Below are 21588 nucleotides of genomic sequence, written 5' to 3'. Positions count from 1 at the left end.
CTGCCCCACCAGCAGGTCAGGGTAGGGGGCTAGGACCTGCCCCTCTCTTGCAGCTCTTTTCAATCCCGCTGCCCCAATCGGGAAGCCAAGCCAGGAGCTCCCTGTTGCTGTGGCAAGAGGACAGTGTTCCCACCCAGGCTCCACTGCCCCTGCAGTAGGCATCTCAGCGGGGCAAACAGCAATCTCCCAGCTCTCACCAGGAGACAGCTGTCTCCTGGCCTCCTGCTCCTTGCCAGCCCCTGGGCTAGTACCCAGGGGTAGCCTGGACCTCCCCTGGACAGCTGCAGGGAAGCCATGCAGGGTTGGAGCACCCCTCTCCGGGCTGCTCCCACTGGAAGCAAATCTGCTTCCAAATGCCCGCTCATGTAGGCTCCTGCCCAAGATGGGTTTACGCCGGAGTAAATTACTCTGGAGTAAACCCATTCAGCAGCATTTGCAAATGTAGACACTCCCAGTGATCCTGGACACTTAATCCTTGTAGCGATCACTGGGTGTAATAAAAAGAGTTTGGTATGAATGAGAAGAACCAAACATTACGTTTTATTGTGGAGCAGTAAGCAAATTTCTGCAGGCCGTTAGTCTCTCTACCTAATTACTACTGAACTGAGGAACATTTGTTGTAAGATCAGCTCAGATTCAGGAGCACTTTAATTTTAAATGCAGAGCCTTTAATTTTATTCTCTCTTTCTGAACATAGGAGCATGGACTGTTGTTAAACAAAATATGGAGGGGAAGTCTAGGCCCCTAGGTCTTGTTCATGCCTCAGGCACTTAAAGCAGCAGGGCTCGTATCAAGTGCTGCAGCAGCTGGGAGGGGAAGGGGAAGAGAGACAAAAGCTGTCTCTCTCCACTGAAAGATTAAAGGCTGTGGGCCTAGCAAAGAGCCTCCTGCGACTTGTAAGGGAAATGGAGCAAGTCGCATTAAAAGCTTATATATGAGAGATTATCCATATTTGTCAAATGATGCTGAGGTTCTAACAGGAAAACATGCACACACACTAAAGGAAAGCTCCTACCCGCTTGTGCCTTGGGATACATACACATTTCTTTGGAAATGCAATGGTAGAAAACCAGACGGACTGAAGCCCATCTAAGACAGCCCATTTGGTTTCAGCAAGTTAACTGAATGAACCAATCTGGTCCCCAAGATCCTAATAAAAGAATCACACTCGGTTTTCCAGAGGGAAAGCACCACCTTTGCTTCCAAAGTCCCCACTAATCTGCTGTGCAAGTCTGCCTTTTACTGGTCAGCTTGTTGTATATTGTAATGGACTGTAACATTGAATGTCATGAACTGTAATGTTGTAATGTGAACTACAGCTCCCAGAAGCCTCCAGGGGACTAGAGAAAAGAACGGGAGTGTGAACTTCTACTCCCAGAAGCCTCCAGGGGACTGGAGGAATGAACTGTAATGTGCACCACAATACCCAGAAGGGTGCAGGGGACAAAGGAAGTGGAAAAGCAACGACCTGCGTGTGGAACGCGCGGCTGAGAGATGTGTGGCCACAGACCCAAAAGGAGCATGTCAGAGCCAGGACTGCAAGCTGCAGCACCAGGGCTCAGACGTGGGGGCCCTGGCAGATGACAATTAAGAATTTTTGGGACCAGAACCTGAGTTGGAGTCGCTCCAGAGTTGTGGGAGGGTTTATGGTTTCTCAAGTGTATATACTGCAGTATAAGTATTTATAAGTGTGTGTGTGTATATATATATATATATATATATAAAAAAGTATTTATAACTTTTTATATATGTTACCTGTTCTTGGGTGATTTCACCATAGTGTCACTGTTTATTACCTGTTGCCTGGATCCTAAGTTTATGTACCTTAATGTTAATGTTTATTCACCTATGCCTGTCCCTTTCTCCCCCAACCCTTAATTTGTGACCCTAATCCACAGCATCTCCTATATAAAAGTGGGAATTTGTCTTGCCAGCTTCCTGTGCCAGTTCCTGGGGTTGCGGGGTTTGGTACAATATGCAAGTAAAACTCTCTCAGATTTGAAGGATTCCATAAAAGGTCCCAGAATTCAGATCCGCGTCACTCACTCACCCAGATAAAGTTCCATGTTAATGGGCTGCTTTATCTTTTTAACTTTTACAGTTTCTACTACTTTTTGTGACAAGCTGCCTATGTTGATTAGTGCTGAAGGGCAAACCCATAAAGCCTAGCTTTACTGCCATGCAGGAGATTCAGCGACACTCTCTTGCTCCCTGGATTGGCAAGGACATTATTTCTGAACTTATTTCTCCTGTCAACTCACAAAAAAAAAAAAAAAAAAAAAAAGGAACGGGTCCACCGAAGTCAGTGGCGATGACTCAGAAAGACCAACTTTCCAAGAGCTACTTCAGGTGTACTATTCCATGAAGCCATATCAATTTTAGATGTATATTCTCACTAATAATATCACTTCATAGAGTGATTGCATGGAGACTGGTCAACATATATTACTCATTTAATGCCCTCTAGAAGAAAATGTCCTTTCTAGTAGTTAACCTAACCCTTATTCAAAACCTCTGTCCAAGGTCCTGTACATTATATACAAGCCTTAAGTCCTGAAGCAAGGCTCCTGAACTCTGTATTTTGCCACAGTGCTGACATACAGTTAGTGCAAGATGTAGAAGAATACATGAGTGTTTTCAGTGAGTAACAGAGACATAAATTAATTTAGCTGCTTACATAATATCATATTTACTTGGATATAAGATGACCCTGATAAGACAACTCCTTAATCCTGTAATTACATTCTATATGTGGAAAATGTATTAATTTGATATAGTTTTCCAGGTATACAATCTAATAATTGGAGGTTTGTCTCAACTTTGTCAACCTCCCACTGCTACAGCAGGGAAAACAAATCTGAGGCGGGGTCAGATAGCCCCTTTGCCCCCCCTCAGCCTCTTCCTGCCACCCCTTACCCCCCAAGCCCTTACTTTCACGCCCTATTCTCCCTGAGCACATGGAAGTAAGGAGCAAACTTTAAAAACCCGACCTGGAAATAAACATAGCTGTAGCAATTTGCATACAGTACCCATGGACTTAGTTTATCCAGAAATGATGCATTTTACTTTTTTTTAAGCTGATGCATGTTTTAGCACAAATACTCTATAAACACACTTTTTAACTAGCACTTTAACACTTCCTTAGAGAGAGAACAAACTATTTTTTTTTAATTTTGTGTATCCCAGGCCAAATTAGCCAAAACTAATTCCAAAATCCAAGAGTCCAGAACCATAAGTGGCTCTACTACCAGCAAACATCCTCCACCCACAACCAGGTCTTCAGATGTTTCCAAGTCCTTTGGTGGGCATCCTACGTGCAGGCCCAAGCCCAGAGGCTTAGGATTTGGATGCCTCTGAATTTTTCTTGCCCTTAGCCATAAGGCCCTCAGAGCAAGCTAGAAAGGAGACTCCCATACAATCTATGCAGGATATTAATCTACAGCCAAAATGCTCATCATTTACAATAGAGGTCATCAGGCCAGGGTCCACAAAGTCAATAGCATTTCAAGCCATGGCAACCCCACAGCTCAGCAGTGCTCCACGTGTGTGTATTCCAGATACCCCGTCATGTGCTAAACAGCTCCCCACTCCTGACTGGAACTGGGTGTTCTTGTCATGAGTCCTGGGATAACCCAAAAGTTTATATGCAGATGAGGCACAGGGCAACCTGGTCTGGCTTCACCTTATGGAGGGCAGGGCCACACTAATCATATGTGACAGGCTGAGAGAAGGGCTGACAGGGATTCTGGGGAAACTGTTTGGGGCCCCATTTGGTGATGTTTTACAGACATTTAAAGGCAGGTGAAGAAACAGGAATCATCAGACATGGGAAAGAAAACCACACCTCAGATGTGGTAGTGAAAAGGAAGTTAAAATATATGCAGTAGTGGCTCACCATGACTTGAAAAAGTGTTGGCTCTGAGGGAGTCTATGCTCAATGGCCACTACCATTCAGATGGGAAGCACTAGCCTAGCCTTGTGGTAGGTAAAGGAGGGGGTAGTGGGGAAGGGGGAACAGGGTAAACTTAGGGTGTAGAGGAAGGTTGCATGACTTTGTGACTGGCTATGGTAATGGTGATAGTCAAGCAGAGGCATGAACACCTGGGAGCCTGGTGCAGATATTGTGATGGGAATGCATATGATACAATGGCAATGATGTGTCTTGGACTGTCAGGTTAGCCACATCAGCCACAGGACACTTTTGGTAGAAGTATTGCAACATAAATATATTTATTTATATATATAAAAATATATATTTTTGCAAATAAAAAAAATGATATTAGGTTCCTATCAGCATCTTAGCTTTTTTGGCTAACATCAAATGTAGCAGCTTGGAGCCTGGGACCCCAGCAATAGGACTCAATAGACTGAGTGACTTCTTTGTTCAACTCACTCCCTCCACCATGCTCTATGATTCTTAACGCTTTTGGCACCAATGGGAGGGTGTCAAGGCTGGCTCTGGCCCTCCTGGTGCCAGCCTAGCACTTCAGTACCTCCAGGCCCAGTGCCAGGTCCCAATACTCACGTATTTTTGGGTCTTTGTCTTTTTAAAAAGGGACACACACACACACACACACACACACACACACCTTACCAGTATGTTTGCTCCTATGGGCTATGTATTTATTGTCATGCTACTCATGCTCAGTTTTGGCTGCATTTAATCAACTTCATTGTTGGTTGCTATTACTGTGCACATGCTGGTTTTGGCAGCAATTTAATGATAGACAGTGTATTTAACGAGGTCTCCTTTTATGTGAATTTAAAACTAGGGGCTTTCTCCCCCCCACCATGTTGACTGGGGGGGAAACCTCGTCTTATATTCAAGTAAGTATGGTATTTAACTGTAAAATATATATAGCTGTGTTTGGGAACATTTTCTGTTCCTTTCAGGCTGCTGCAGGAACCAGTACGGATGCATTGCGTACAGAAGGAAGGAAGGAGCCGGGGAACCTTCTCTCAAAATATGGAGTCTCTGGTCCAGATTTCTCAACTCAGTCGCCTTCATAACAATCCAGAGCGACTTCACAAAAACCAATGGATTCAAGCTGGATCTACAAAGACATAACAGTGATCAGAACCTTTCCCAGTCTGCAAGACCACTTCCTTTTGTGGGCGGGGGGGGTGGGGGGGGGCAGACAAGTGACCTTCTCCCACTCCTTGTTGACAGCAAAGGATGGGATGACAGTGATACAAAGAAACAAAAACAAAAGTGGAGGGTGGAGGGAATCATTAAACTGTTTTAACGTACATGAGCTATGACTGAACGGCTCTTTTCCTTTCTGCCTTCATACACAAATATTGTTGCCATTCGTGCAAGATGTTGTTCTTAGCTCAGGGAAACCCAAAAGTTCAGTTTAATGGGCTTGGGCCACATAAAGAAAAACATATCCTTGACAAGTATTAGAGTCTAGAAGTTAATCAGAGGAACAGAGCTGTGGTTTGCAATGAGCATTCAGCTCATTGCCTACAGTGGAGGTATTTGCATAGCCCACGGGGATAAGGAAGGAGCAACTTGCTTTGTACTATAGACTCCTCTGGACACTTCAGGACAGTTTAGTAGGCAGAGCCACAACCTCACCCAGCCCTCCACAGCTCCTGGAGAGTCACCACAGCATGGAGACTGTAAGAGAGTATGGGGGGGAAGGGCAAGAGGTATTATAAAGTGCAAAAAATTAAAGGTCCAATAATAGGTGACCCTTGGAAAAAGAGGAATGTGGTTGGACTTAAAAACCTGCCTACTAAATTATCTGTTCTCTTCTTGATGCAGGCAAGTAATCCTTCTCACTTTAATGGGCAATTTTATGGCTGCTAATAACATTTGTAGCTAAGATAATGACAAGGATAATCAAATCCCATGCTTCAGGGCATAAACTGATTGCTGCGGGTGTTAGCAACAAAATCACCACCACCATGACAGTGCATTATGGGATAGCTTTCCTTCCTCTGAAGCATCCAGGCATTGGTCACTGCCAGGATACGAGACTAGATGATTTCCCTTGTTATGGAAATGTCAGTGTTCATGTACATGTGACCCAAGGAAAGAAGAGAAACCACTTTGTTCCAGCATGACGTAATGTGCAATACGAAACTTCAAAATAGGGAGGCTGCAGTAGACGCACTGACTCATGTGCTGTAGGGTTCAGCTTGGATAGTGATGAAGCCCGCTGTCAAAATGTAAGTGCTGCAGAACATTTCTGTACATTATTCATAGAATTGCAAAAACGTAGGGCTGGAAATGACCTCAAGCAAGCTGTGCCCTGCTCAGAGGCAGGATCCTCAGTGTGTATCAACAGTCCCGGAGAGACGTTTGTATAACCTTGCCTTAAAAAGGGATTGCAGGACATGACTTAGGAGACTGTTCCAGTGCTTAACTACCCTTTTAACTGGAACATATTTCCTAATATATCACCTAAATCTCCTGTGCTGCAAATTAAGCCAATTACTCCATCCCCCCCACCACCCCCAGTGGGTATAAGGAATAACTGATGGCTCTCTTTCTAATCACCTTTTACATATTTGAAGACTGCTATAATGCCTCCCCTCCAGTGTTCACTCCTCTAGACTAAACCAAGCCAGTTCTTTCCCTGTTTTCTAAACCTCATTTCATGTCTGTCACTTTCTACTCAAATCCCTCCAATTTGTCTAGATCTTTCCCAAGCATGGTGACCAGAGCTGAACACAGTACTCCAGCTGAGGCCTGACCAGTGCTGAGTAGAGCGGAATAATGACCTTCTGTGTCTTAGATACGACATCCCCGCTAATACATCCCAGAATGAGAGCTGCCTTTTTTTTGCAACAGCATCACACTGCCAATTCCTTTTCAATCTGTGATCCCCAGTAAGATCCTTTTGTGCAGTACTTCTGTCTCACCAGATAGCCCTATTTTGTATTTGTGCTTTTACTGTTGCCTTGTTATGTGTAATCATTTGTCTTTTTTTAAGGTTTATCTTAGTGACTTGAAGCCATTTCTCCAATTTATCAAGATCATTTTCAACTCTAATCCCATCATCCGTAGTGCTTGCAAACCCCCTCCACAGTAAATCATGAATAAAAAACACTGAACAGTACCAGGTCCAAGACAAACTCTTACAGAAGCACACTGAATATGTCTGCCCAGTTTGGCAGTGAACTCTAGCTACTTTCCGAGTAAGAGTTTTTATCCGGTTGCGCATCTGCTGTACAGTAATTTCATCTAGACCACATTCCCTTAGTAAGCTTATGAGACTATCATTTGGAACTGTATGAAAAGTCAAGATATATCACATCCACTCCTTTCCCCATTCACTGGCTCAGTTATTCTGCCAAAAAAGAAATTATGTGGTTTTGATATGATTTGTTTATTGCCCTTATTATCCTCCAGGTGCTTACAAACAGATTTCATAGTAATTTGTTCCAGTATCTTTCCAGGTATTGAAATTAGGCTGACTGATCTATAGTTCCCCAAGTCCTCTTCTTCTTCCCAGTTGCAAAGATATGTAGTATATTTGCCCTTTTCCAATCCTTTGAGACCCTTACTGATACAGCTGTGCAAAAGTCAGCTGTACAGCTAGTGTACTGCAGCTGACAATGAACAAAGGGTTCCTAGAAAAGCAGTTTGACGCCTGCACAGCTACTCAGAATTGGGGAGTTATTCCAATAACCCAGCAGGAAAGCCTCAAACAAGACGGACACAATGGCGGCGTCTACACAAGACGCTACTGCACAGTAGCAATGAGCTGTTATGTAGATCGTTGCTACTACACAGTAGCGTTGGAAGGCACTAACTGGGACACGACGCTACTACGCAGTAGTAATGAACTACTGCGCGGCAGCTCGTTGCTACTGTGCAATAGCATCAGGGGAAACAAAAACCATGCAGGGCTTCTACTGTGCAATGAGACTGGTTATTGTGCAGTCATTCAGTACTTGATTATGCACGTACTAAATGACTGCGCAGTAACCACTGCACAGTCTGCCGCTCTTCTAGATGCGGCCAGTGAAAAACTCACATAGATACTGAGCAAGCCAGGTAGAAGATCCAAGATGCTGCCTGTGTACCATATTTAAGTTCTTCAAAAACGAATCCTGATCTGTGCTGTGTGTGAAATGCTCTCCCAAATGGATTTTTTTCAACGATCAGGCCAGACTTTCATGTGCTCACCATTCAGTCCTGGAGCAGATTTTCAAAAAGGCTCAGTTTCTAATGAGTCATCAGAATAAGGTCTGCAGTTTTGAAGTACTCGCCATCCCACAGCCCCTGCTGGGATACCTACAGTTTTCAGAAGTGCTGCGAACCAAGCCTGTATCCAGGGTCCTGCTTTCTTTTCTATCTCTGCCCCCTACTGCATTCACTTCAAGGGAAGGCACTGCCCACACATCCAAAGACAGAACTGGTTCTTGAAATAAGGCTCCTGGAGTCCCTGATCCATAGCAATCGATCCCATGAACTGAAGGCATATTACAATGCTTTCAACAACTGTAGCTAGTAGAAGTACAAAGATACACCACCACCTATATAAGTAGCCCAAATAGGGGGGAAACAACATAGACACTTTTGTTCTGAAACAGCAGAGCATGATGGAAATCACCACAGGGTGCTGGTGAAACTAGCTGAAGGTATCTCCAAAACAATGGAAATTATATTTGCAAATTCACACAGGACTGGCAAAGTCTCAAGCAATGGGAGAAGGGCTAATAGTGCCCATCATTCAAAGGAAAATAAAGGATGTAGGACTTATAGACCAAATAGCCCAATGTCAAGAGCTGGGAAGTTAGTAGAACAAACTATGAAGCAGTCAGTTTATCATTAATCAGAGTAGGAGGAAGGATTGCTAGTAGCCAACATAATTTGTTGAGGACAAATCATGTCAAACCAAGGCGATTTCCTTTTTTTAACAGACTTATCAGTTTAGGAGATAAGTGGAATGCAATGAACATAATATACTTCAGTAGGGATTTTCACACTTGTCTCAGAAGCAAGCGGGAAAAGTGTAGGCTAGACAGAATTAGCATGAGACAGATACCTAATAGACTGAATAACTGCATGCAGAGATTAACTATAAATGGCTTGGTGTCAGACTAGCAAGAGGTCTGCAGTGGGATCCCATGGGGTCGGTTGTGAGTCAAGTTCTGTTGATCAGTTTTACAAATGACTCATATTCTGGGATCGGGAGAGGAGTGATCAAACTTGCAAAAAGGGGAGGTGCTGAAAACACTTTGGAGGACAGGCTTAAAATTCAAAGGGATCTTGATAAATCCCTTGAGAACTGGGCTAAAGACAACAAAAGTAATCCAATGAAGACAACAGGAGGTTCTACTTGAGAAGGAACAAAATGCACATATCCTGAATGGGGTACAATAGGTTCAGCAATAGCAAGACCTGGGGGTCAGGGTAGATCACAAACTCAAAATGAGTCAGCAACGACATGCTGTCACAAAAAAAGCAAATTCAATTTGGGGTTGTGTCAAGATGTGGGTACTGCATTATAAAAAGGCAGTGCAGAGGTAAAAGATGAAGATCATAAAGGAGCTGGAAATCCAGCAACGCGAGGAACTGTTGAAGGAATTATATATTTTTAGTTTGGAGAAAAGGAGATAAGGGGAGGATGTGGCAGCCTTTCAAACTGAAAACCATGATCACAAAGGAGGAAGAGGAAGAACGCTGTCCTCTATTCTCCCTATCCAAAGAGAGCGGATGACAGTGGGTTGACACTGCAGGACAGCAGATATAGATTAAATCTCAGAAAAAAATCTTCCCAAGCGTAAAAACTGTAGGACAATTATACAAGCTATCCGGGGGAGCTGTGGGATCACCTTCAGAGATTTTCAAGATGACAGAAAGGCAGGGATGATGTAGAAAGAGTGAACCTTGCCATATTACAGGGTTTGGACTGGATGGCTCTTGACTCCCTTTCAATTCTCTGATAAGCCACCCTGGGAAACCCTTTCCCATCCCCTGTCCTGGTGCTCTGAACATCTCCATGACTGGCATGTTGGAGAGCAGGGATGGGGGAGTCTTACCGTCTCATTTCTGGGTTTAGTGTGTACAGAGTGGGCTGTGTTCCTCACCAGGGCTCTCAGGAGCGCCACAGAAGGGGCATCGACCTGCCTTAAGGGAAACAGATTACAATTGAACAGGAATTCAGCAGCCTTCTGAGTAGCGATAGCTGTTCACCAAATTCAGGGCTAGACTGTGGCTTTGCGAGTATGCTGCAGGAAGGAGAGACAGGCATGTAGGAGGCATACCGCTGTTGTCAGAAGCATTGTCTGCATAGGACAAAAGCAGTCAGAAGCAAGCGGGGCACTTGGATAAAAGGTGCGGGGTCCCCAAACAGCCAGGCTCCAGCTCCCAGGGAGCGAGTAGGAACACAGCACAACCTGTCTAGGCCTTTCTCCTTCAGAGTACTATGCAAACTTACTATGCAAACCTTCCTCAGCTTTCTGCTAATGGAGCATACACCCTGACGGCCACCTTCCCTTACGCAGATGAGCACACCATCGCCACTCTGCTGCCACATGAGCATGCCAGTGCAGCTAAAGTCTAGCCCTTACACGGCAGCCGGTCCACCCAGGACCTAGTACTTCACCACTCTAGTCCACTCCAGCCATGTGATCACATACTGTAGATACCCTCCGCTTCAAATCAGTTAGCAAGTGAAAAGAAATGGTTCATAGATTCACAGATGTTAGGGCTGGAAGGGACCTCAATAGCTCATCAAGTCCGATCCCCTGCATAGGCAGGAAATGGTTCGATTTGACTAAGTGTTTCTTCAAACATGTTTTTTAAATCAAAGTTGATTCCTCAAAGCCCAAAGGACTTGCAATGTTGATGAATTTTACATTTAAAAAAAAAAAAAAATCGCTCAAACTTTGGGGGGAAAAACAATTCAAAGATTTACTTATAGAGAAAAATGCAAAAATTTATATAAATAGTTTGGGATAATCCTTCCATTTTGTTTCAACATTTTAAAAACATTTTATTTTGGCCCTTTTTGCAATGTTGTGAATCAACTATATATACTATATATACTATATATAGTATATATATACTATATAACTATATATACTATAGTATATAACTATAACTATATATACTATATATACTAATATAGATAGATAGATAGATAGATAGATAGATAGATGATTCACAGCATTGATTTTAGCTCTTCCTTTCTCATCTAAAATCAGGAAGGGAAAAAAATGTTGTTGCAAAAGATTTACCAGCCCAAGAAAATCATTCCCTGCATGATAGAGAGATCACCCATGGAAATTCATTTTGAAGATCAAGGGACAGGATCCTAAGACCTAGTCATAAAAGCTTAGGTTCAAAAAAAAGACTCAGTCAGAACATTGGCTTCCTCCTTTATTCAAAAGAGGCATAGTGTGCCTCTGTGAAGAGTGGATCAAGTTATTTTGTGGATTGTAAATAGACCCCGGTGTGCTTGAAAGGAAAATAGGACTTAGGACATGATAATGAATAGGTTCAAATTCACCCTGACATAAAAGTCGGATAAAATATGCCACGGATATATATGGCCCACTGCGTTGTAGCCACAAGAACACAGAAGACCTGTGCATATATATCTTAAATGGAAATCTGGATTGGGGTCAGTCTTTGAAAAGAACACAAAAATGAAGCCATTCCAACCCATTTCTAGTGCTTCAAGCAATAAAGTAACCTCTGTGTGCATTAATGAACACTCATAAACTGACTCAAAATACACATAATTTGCCTCTGTCGGCATACGTGAGAAGGCATCAGCTTCTGTTGGCTCCTTTGACTGCCCCTCCGCATTCATTGAAACAAACACATCTACTAAAACCTTCACTGTTTTGGAAAGCACCCTTTAAATAATAATGGACATTTTTGTACTAGTCATGACCTGCTTTAAGAGCAAATCATGAGCTTCAACCTTTTGCATTCAAAGGCCAGATGGTCTCATCCAACAGAGGCCCCCCAAAAGAAATTCAGAAACTACTGTATTTACTCAAATATAACACAACCCTGAATGTAAGACAACACCCCCCACACACCCCTGTAATTAGATTCTACACATGGAAAATTTATAAATGTATTATAATTTTTTTCATGTATGGCAGGGAGCCAGCACTGCTGCTATGGGGCTGCAGCAGTGATGGAGCCTGCCAGCATGGAGCAAAGGTAAAGAAGCGTGCAGCGGAGAGGTAGAAGCAGTGGTGGGGGGAGACTGAGAGTTGTGGGGAGAAGTGGCAGGGCATTTTAAGGAGGGGGGCGCAGGGGGCAGCTGAAACTTTGGCTCCAGCTCCAGCCCCAGGTCCCCCACTCCCCTCCTTCCCCCATGGCCTCATCCTCAGTTTCAAGGTGAGGGGCTTTTTTTCCTCATGTTAAATGGAAAGGTAAACCTCATCTTCTAATCAAGTGGATATGGTAATATTGGACATGTATTTCCTCAAATGCTATCATATCCTTACTGTTTTGCCACGTCTATCACTACAAACAGCAACATGGGGGGAAATGAAAGAAGAGTCTATATGGATGTGCATGTGCAACCATGCATGTTCATGAAGAACTTAAATTTCTCCACTTGATCAATAGAGTTGGCATTAGATTCTGCTCTCGGATACGTATGTGCTGCTGCTTGGGCACGAAGGCAAAGTTCAGATGCTCTTGCATGGGAAAGAAAGGAAGAGATTTTACTCTTTCAATTATTTCCTTCCTGGAACTAAATTGATCTCATTTTAATAGTAATTGATCAATGGCATAGAAGCCAAAAACCTCCGAATATAATCCAACGTTGTGTCTTACTGTAGCAAGCTAAATGGTGCGCATACTATATGGAACCTTAGAGAAGAGAAAACCTTTTCAGATGCAAAAAAACACCTCTTGGGCATGCCTACACATGCACAGTAGACTATTGTACTGTGCATTGATGTCTACACATGCACAGTAGACTATTGTACTGTGCATTGATGTCTACACATGCACAGTAGACTATTGTACTGTGCATTGATGTCTACACATGCACAGTAGACTATTGTACTGTGCATTAAAGCATCACATAAAAAAACCATGACATTACCTTAATCCACTGTAAAATAGTCTACTGCGCATTAAGGGTCATTGAAAAAAGCACTATTAGCACAGCCTAATGCACATTAATTTAGTACCTCAGACTGGAGGTACTACATTTAATGAGCATTAGAAAAGGTGCATTAATGCATGTGTAGACATGCCCCTTGTGTCCACAATCTGAGTCCCAAATAGAATTTCTGCTGAGCTCAGAAACAGCTGGTTAGTATTTTTTTTTTTATGGGATGCCTCTCTCATCCAGGATCTTATTGATACCCAACTACTAAAAGGCAAATTTTCAGTGTTTCCAGACCTCACAGAAACAGAAGGTACCAGGAATCTTATATGGACACACATCCCTCTCAAAATCCCAGCCCAGCTTCATAAATCCAATAGCTTTGGGGAGTACAGAATAATTTGAGAGCAGCATAGTGAAGTTTCCCTGGTGCAAGGTGCCTCTCTGATGCAAACTTGCAAGGGGACGAAATCCAGCCGTCGCTGTTTGTGGATTTTTGTCTTCTCCAGGTTCCTTTCAATATGTTTGCTATGAATTTTCACACGCTGAATGACCAGTGCCCTTTCTCCTGGTATAACCTCTCATAGTGTACAATTCAAGAGGTGTTGTAGACTGAATTTGTTGTTCTGTGTATTATCACTCTCAGTAAAATCACAGCTTTCCAAGGAGGCCGACACCCTTAGCACAGAGAGCTATCCGTTTCAATGACAGGAGACCATCTGCTGCATGGCAGATCCCTTGAACCCCATAGTGAGCTTCCTCTTCCACAACATGCTCTTCTTTCTTGTACTGCCCCAATCTGATTCAAGAACTGAGTCAAAGGACAATAATAATATTCTTTCCCTCCTAATCACACTAACCAACATGCACGTGCCCCTTAACAGAGATTTGCCTTTCATTTTGATAGCCTAATCATCTCAATTATGAAAGCAGTTTAAAAGAATAGCAAGCCTTGAGCCAGTTAAATGTTGCATAAGTCTTCTGTGACAGCATGTCAGACACCGAAAAAACATTTAATTCATTCTCCAATACATTCCAAGAAAATTAGAGGGATATTTTTTTTTTTCCCTGAAGCAGAAAGGAAGAAAGTTCATCTTAAAATAATAGTCTCTCAGCTGATCAGAAGAGGCTGGCAACTGTCAGACGATGGAAAAAGAAAGCATAATATTTTTATAAAACAGAAGCAAAAAGAAAAGGGCACAGACATCCTTCTTTCAGATTTCTCTTTGCTGAAAGTTAGATGTGTTGCTTAATGCTGCACATCTGCAAAAACTTTTACTAAGCCAAGCTATCAACTTCAATGAGATAAACTTAGAAATCAAAGCATGAATGTTTTGCTGTTTGTTTTTAAAAAGGGGAAAGAAAAAGAGCATGCCTGAAAATGAGACTTGTACAGGGAGAGCTGATAGCTTTAGGTCGATACATTGATCCCACTCTCCTCATCTAATGACTGTTATTGCTTTGTATTATTACAGAGATTTTTCTAGGAGCTCGTTTGCTACAAAGTACGGCTATGTGGACTGTGGAGACCATGTCAAATGCAGGCCTGATCCAAAGCCCATTGATCAGCTTTAGCCCTTGCAGTATTTGCAGTGGCTTTTGAATAAACCTAAATGACAAGTCCCGAGTTGCTTAACATTTCATAGTTTTCTTCAAAGAGCATCAAAATACTACGCTGCATCTTTCTTCTTGATACTATCATCCTTATTTGCAGCCACCGAAATCACAAAACCTGGTCAAATCCAGGTAATGCAGGAACAGAGTGCTACCCACGGTCTCCGATGTACAATAAATACATCTGCTTAAGGCAGCAGCAACCTGTTGACTCAGCCTGAAAGCTGAGAGGACCGTTACTGTGCTGGCCTGTGTTACACAGACCAGGGATCATGCATCCAGCCAGCATCAGAGCAGTGGATTTTCTGGCAGTCAGTAAGGGTTGGTGCCTAACTCCCTTAAGCAAAAATAACAATAGAACAGCAACAACACCTGTATACTAAGGCTGCATTTCTATACACAGCTGCTACAATAAGCCTTGAGACCCAAGCCAAAGAAGTTTATTAATATCACCATAAATCCACAATACAGTCATGCCACTGGTTCATCCCTGCTTTGGGAAGGTCTGTTTAATCTGGCTATAAACTAAAACTGGGTGCTTCTGGGGCAATAAGAACAGGGCTGTTGGGAAGTTAGTAAATGCCTTGTTTTAATCCTGGTTCTTGAGAAAAGTTACTTTATTTCCCTGGCCCTAAACGGAGGAGGTTTTCTAGGAGCTGACCAGCCCCAGACAGGTGGTGCAAGGAACGACAGCTGAACGTTTCTACAGCACTTTGAACACAAGTTCCATGCAATGCTGTATAATACAGTATTGATCCCTACCCTGGGTGTTTATCGAGTAACAGGCCCCAGCAGATGGTGTTCAACACCCTCAATTCCTATTGCCTTTAAGCAACACCACAGGGATCAGACCAAATGATAACAATGGCTTCCCTGGGCTTTGGACCAGACCCAAAAGGAATCTTTCCATTAAATAACTGTCCTTTGGATCAGATCCCATATGCCCGGTCGGTCCCAGTAAATTAATACAGTTTGCTTTTGATGTTACTGGCAGTAGGAACAAGCCCATGATTAAAACAGCTTCACCACCTTCCCCTCATTTGTCATTCAAGTTCCTTCTCCTCCTCCTGCATCTCTGTTTCCCCCCACAATTTCTTCTCCTTCTCCAGCCATGCCTCTGATCCTTTTCTACCTTCTTCCTTTATACCAGCCTGCTTATTTGCACCTAGTTTCCATTCCCAAAGATGCATAGGGCAGTGCTCACTTATGCAGTAGAGGCGTGCAAATATAGTCCCATAAGACATGCCTAGTAATGGCCACAAAGAATGGAAACCCCTGATACAGACATTGGAAAATAATCCACAAGTACATATAGAAACTATACAACAGAAAGAAATCAAGGGGCCATGTAAAAGACTGTGGGCTTTCTTTCATGAAAAAGAAGAGGCAAAAATGTTAGGAAGAAAAGGCAAGGAGTAGAGAGTGGAAGGACACCAAAATGCTAAAAAGAAATAAGAATGTGACACCCGTTGCTCAGGCCCGTTGTAAGTTTTTACTAGGGACTGATAGCTCCAGAAACTCAGCTAAATTTCCCTAAGTTGCATGAGGGAAACACCAATCTAAACTACACTTCTGCCTTGTTAATGAACTATTTTCAAATCAGTTTGCTAATATGACTGTGAAAAGAATGTGGACAGGATGTAACTGGGGGAAAACCCTGCATTTTTCTTTTCACAGTCTCATGAATACTTTAAAACACACACACACACACACATTAACAAAGTTGTGAATCATCCAAACAAGCAGCACACTTGCTTTAGTACAAAAATGTTTTAAACAGTTGAATGCAGAGAGAAATACAAGAGAAGACTTAAAAGATTTGCTGAGCCTCTTTATCCGTCGGCTGAGTGGTCGGAGCTCCACGATGGGGCTAAACCACGAAGATGCAATGAACAGAGGGCAAAGTCCCAGTATCTAATACTCTGGGCCAGATTCCCAGCTGGCATGAATCAGCATAGCTTCATTGACTTCAGTTGAGCTATATGCACTGGATCTGGCCCTACACTTTGATCTGAGTGCATTAGTGAACGAATGGCTCCAATCCAATCTGTTTTATTTGAATTAGATAAGATCTTCAGGTCCATGGCTAGTCGCTGATGTACTGGTTGGTAGACCAAAGCATGGAAATCTTTGTTCCTATACCCCACTCCCAACACCACCCATGCTTTTTGCACATTTTTTTGTTTTTAACTTTCTTCTTATAGCATTTTTTTCTGATTTCCCTCACTCCACCATCAATGGATTAGGTCAAAAATCCAAATCCAAATGCCAATTAGGGGGAGGAGTGCTTATCAAGCCCTTTCCCTAGAAACATTATAAACATTGTGCTTATCAAGCCCTTTCCCTAGAAACATTATAAATATTAGTTTAAAAAATTCACACTACCCATGCTATACTTAAGTACTATTACACCACTTTTTGCAGAAGGGTAAACTGAAGGGGAGGGACAGAGGTTAAAGCAGTCAGCTCCCATTCTGAATAGGAAAGGACTAAAACATATTTGTAACTGTTTTCTTGAACACAGGATTAAGCTCTCTGTCAGACAGCTACATCTGTTAGCACTAAGGACTCCTCTCATTTGTATATAGAGATTGGATAATTGGGTAGATCTGCAGGGGCTGTCTGTTTAGTGGTCTCCAACAATGTCCGCACTTGTCCGATCTCTCTTGCTGTAGTAAGGTATGAACTGAGCATCGCTCTCTCTTTCTGTAGTAAGGTATGGACTGATTTTAAAATATCAACAGGTCAAACAGCTAGAAAGTGGCTCTTCTTTAGATTCCCGCTGCATCTTACCAGCCATGTCCCCCTCTGGCCCACTTAATGTGGACACTTCTCTGGGGAAAAGAGCCTTCTTTGCCTGTTTATTGCTTCCATTCAATTTAGGGCACCATAAGCAGCTTTTGGCTCTTTCCATTCTGTGCAAGCCTCCAGAAATATTCAGTGTTTACGAGAGCTCTGTAGTGTTAAATCAAGTATGACTATCACCCTTAAAAGCCTAAATGATGGAGTGATATCCACACCAATAACGCATTTTGACAGTGCCAACACCTGCCTAAATTAAAACAGTTTATTCACTGCTAGAAACCTGTAGAAGATGGAGCTCCATGTTACCAGTTATCCTGGGGTTTTGCTTTACAAAAAAAAAAAAATTGGTGTTGTATTCATGATACCCTGCCTCTTGATTTACTCAGCGGTATAAATGTTGATGAAACATTTAAGAGATAAATATGTGACTGAAATACTGGGATAATTCACTTTCTCTCATCTTTTCAGCCGGATAATGGGAAGTGGATGGGATCTGCAACCAGCTAACAATGAAGTGAGAAAAACACTGCAATAAAAGCAGAGAGCACAGCGAGTCCAGAGCACCTAATTAGCTCCTTTGGCCAACGGGACATTTTCTCCGCATTGTAGCAGGACAAAAAGTTCAGAAAAGGATGGTTCATCCGATCTGCTGCGGGATTTCAAGAATAGGGGTACTGAAATGGTGTTACTTGTTGTTGCCAATGAAACATTAAGAAGCAGAATTAAAAGTGTATTGTAATGTGTGACTGGGAAAGATCTCCTGGGTACAAAATAGAAACCCTCTTACTCACTCGATGCTTTGTCCTTTCTGGGGCTTGACAAGCCAGACATGACCAACAAGTAACTACTGCTAGAAGAGAAATGGGAAATGACCTACCTAGCCCAGAACCAAAAAGTTGGCCGAGTCCTATTATTTCAACTGACTTGGACGTTTTCAGATTAATGATATTTCCATTAAAACTGGTCTTTGGTCGTCTAGGCTTAAAATGAAGTAACTAGCTGCGGGGCCTTTTTCTTGTGGCGTCCAATTTGGCAAAAGGTGAAGACTGCAGGACTTTTGCTGCAGGGAGCTGTCCAATTCAGCACCATGCGCGTGCAGTGGGAACACAAAACGAAGCCCAAAAAAGGCAGACCGAGCTTGCATTTGCTTGGGTCCCTTTGGCAATAGCCTCTTGGAGGTGATCGACTCTGGTTGCACCACGCTTCGAGGCCCACAATAAATGCCTCCGATCAAATGAAAGCCATACAGTAAACACAGTAAAAAGGTAATTGCTTCAGACATGCTGCCAGCACGGCCATATCAAAAAGCTCAATGAAGACATAAATTAATCCACTGCCATATGCAGACTGCTACAGGTTTTGATGCACTGATTTGCTTTACAGGTCTCTGGAGGTCAGTCTGTGGGGGTGAATATGGCATGCCACGCAATACAACAAACCCTTGTCATCAATTTATCTTTGCATGCAAAAAGGATGAGAGTATTGATAACAACAAGTCACTGTACAGGGTGAGTGAGTGATGAGAGCCTCTTCACTCATGCATAGAGATGTATGTGCTTCTTGATTTTTTCTTGGAGGGATCATGCCAGGTGTGCGGGAGCAGCATGTTCAAGGTTAGATTAAACATGGGAATGGCCACCAAAAATTAACTTGAACATGTAATATTACTGCATAATGCAAGAAGCCTCACCAGAAATGCAGAATGCTTTGGTATTTCCTTTCAGGGCCTACAACCCTAAGTAGTGGGTGGGGGGTGGGGGGAAAAGTTTCTCTCCTGGAAACATCCTTTTTAGGCAAAAGAAACGTTAAGAAATTTCAGTGACTCATTTTTTAGAACAATTGTTATAGGGGACGACAGCATTGCGTAACTTGAGTTTTGGAAAGACGTTTTGCAGGCCAGAGTAAGGAGGGGGAAAAGTGCTTTTGTCGTAAGATATACAGAGTAACTGTTTATTAATAAACTTGAGGAAGTTGATCCTCCTTATGCTAGAGACTACTCCTCCAAATAACAGATAGGTAGGGCTCCTTTTCTTCACCGCTGTTTCACTATTGTTATACACATTTCAGTGTTAAAAGCATGCTGACTTCTCAAAATACTTCAGCCTGGAGAAGACTATCACCTGCTGCAAGGAATATACACGGCCAATGCAACTGATTTTCTTAAATGTATCCAAGTTTTTCATTGTAGAAAATAATTAAATGTGCTGCTACTAATAGTAATGAACTTCAGCCTTCTTTTTAAACTGAAGCAAATGGACTTCTGCTTTTCCCATAAGTCAGGTCTGGTGCCCCTGAAAGGAAAGTGCTGCTCCACTTCCCTCAACTTTAAAAACAAGGGCAAGTTTTGCTCCTTGCCATAGCAAATTTTGTTTAAGCAATGAACCACGTGACCCCCTCCCTGCCTAGTGCCAGCATAGTCCAGTGACTGAAAAAGATAGTTAACAGTCACAGACGCAAAAGTACAGCAAGTAAACAGGCAAACATCCACAAGCCCCATACATAATCCATAAGGATAAGATAGTTCAATGTTTTCTTAAGGCACAAATAAATTATACAATGAAACTGAGGCAGAGACGTCCCATTGCACAAACTAAGAAGCCAGTTCTGACTTAGCAGTAAATGCATAATAAATGTGTGTCATTTGGCCTGAGAAAATACACATAGTATTTCTAACACACAGTTTCTATTCCTATAAAGAAGTCTCACAATGGAAAAAAGGGGGGAAAAGCTATTCAACAAGATTTTGCTTTAAAAAAAAGGGACTATCCCTTAAAAAAAAAAAAAAATCTCATCATTTCCGTAAGGGAAAATAGGCTTCACGGTGTCAGATGATCTTTCAAGAAAAAATGATTTACTGCCCCAGGTAAGAAAGTAAAAATATAAATGTAAGTAAACACTTTTGTTTTCCCCAACAACTCAAAGGAGAGTGGAGTGGAGACTGGGCTGAAAATTGACAGTGTCTGCAGGTGGTAATGTGCAGATTTGTTGTAACAAGCCCTAAACAGTAAGAAGATAGTGTGTGCCTGCATTAACAACCGTGAGCTTGGGCTTTCATGTCCTGTTCAATATAATGCACTATCAACCATCCACAGAGCCAAAGTGACCTTCTCAGCTCTCCCCAGCTGGTAGAGGAGCATCTCAAAGTGCTGTGAGAAGGACGGAGCAGCTGCCTCGGGAAAACCATCCTGTTTCATACAGAGCGAGTACAAAGTGCGACCACAACACAAGCCCAAACAACAGCTCTAGACACAGTTGTGTCTGCAGATGCAGGCGCGGGTTTGCATTTCAGGGAAACGCAACTGAACCGGGACAAACCGACAGCCTGTGGCTTTGTCCACTGTTGCTCGATCACTTTGCCATCTCTGGAAACTCTGCTCTGAAGTTAGGCACTGAATGAACCACAGTGATCATCCGGCCATTAACCCATTCACCCCCAAATGCAGGCCCCGCTGTAACAAATACCCTCTGACTTATCAGCTCCCCACCGGGGCAAAAGAAAACTTTGGGAGAAGTAAAGGTAATAAGCACAGGGGACCTGAGCGTGCAAGACCACAGCACCCACCGAGGGGGGCAACCTGGGGATCCCCTTTTGCCAGGCTGGGAGGCCGCCCCGGCTCTCCCAGCGAGTCGCGAAGCAGCCAGAGCCTGGCTGGGACATTGAGGGGCTTCTCCTCCTCCCCTACGTCCCCTGCCCTGGCCTCCCCCTGGGGCAGCGAGACCCGGGCACGGCACGGGACGCCCAACAAGTGCACAGATGCCCGGGCACTCACCGATGGTGGTGATGACCGTGATGGCAAAGTAGAAAGAGCCAGCAAATTTCCACTGGACGCCGGCGCGGTGGGGCTCGGACTGCATGATGACCAGCTCCAGCTGCCGGTAGTCCTCGCTGGTGATGTTGTACTTCCCCTTGAGCCGGATCTCCTCGGCTTTGAGCTTCTCCTCCTCCCGCATCTCGTGGTCGGACTCCAGGGCATCGAAGACGGCGGCGCCCACCAGCAGGTAGGTGAACGTGCAGATGATCAGGGACAGGGTCCGCACGTTCTGCCTCTTCATGGCCGCCAGCAAGGGGCGAGTGCGAGGACCATGTCCCCCCCTGGCCGCCCGGGGATCCGACAGGACGCAG

General features: G+C 43.4%; 1 protein-coding gene across 1 annotated transcript in view; it reads right to left on the bottom strand.

Annotated features, from left to right (window-relative positions):
• The window catches only part of KCNK9 (potassium two pore domain channel subfamily K member 9), a 116991-nt gene extending 95473 nt beyond the window's left edge, over positions 1-21518 (bottom strand). The window contains exon 1 of the mRNA XM_006016444.1: positions 21236-21518. Within this exon, the coding sequence (XP_006016506.1) occupies positions 21236-21518 (283 nt within the window). The remainder of the gene's footprint in view (positions 1-21235) is intronic.
• Positions 21519-21588: the final 70 nt, after the last annotated feature.

The sequence above is a fragment of the Alligator sinensis genome, unplaced genomic scaffold (assembly GCF_000455745.1).
Source record: "Alligator sinensis unplaced genomic scaffold, ASM45574v1 scaffold721_1, whole genome shotgun sequence".
Classification (NCBI taxonomy): Eukaryota; Metazoa; Chordata; order Crocodylia; family Alligatoridae; genus Alligator; species Alligator sinensis.
The sequence above is the reverse complement of the archived record's forward strand: the minus strand, read 5'-3'. Positions and strand labels throughout refer to the sequence as shown.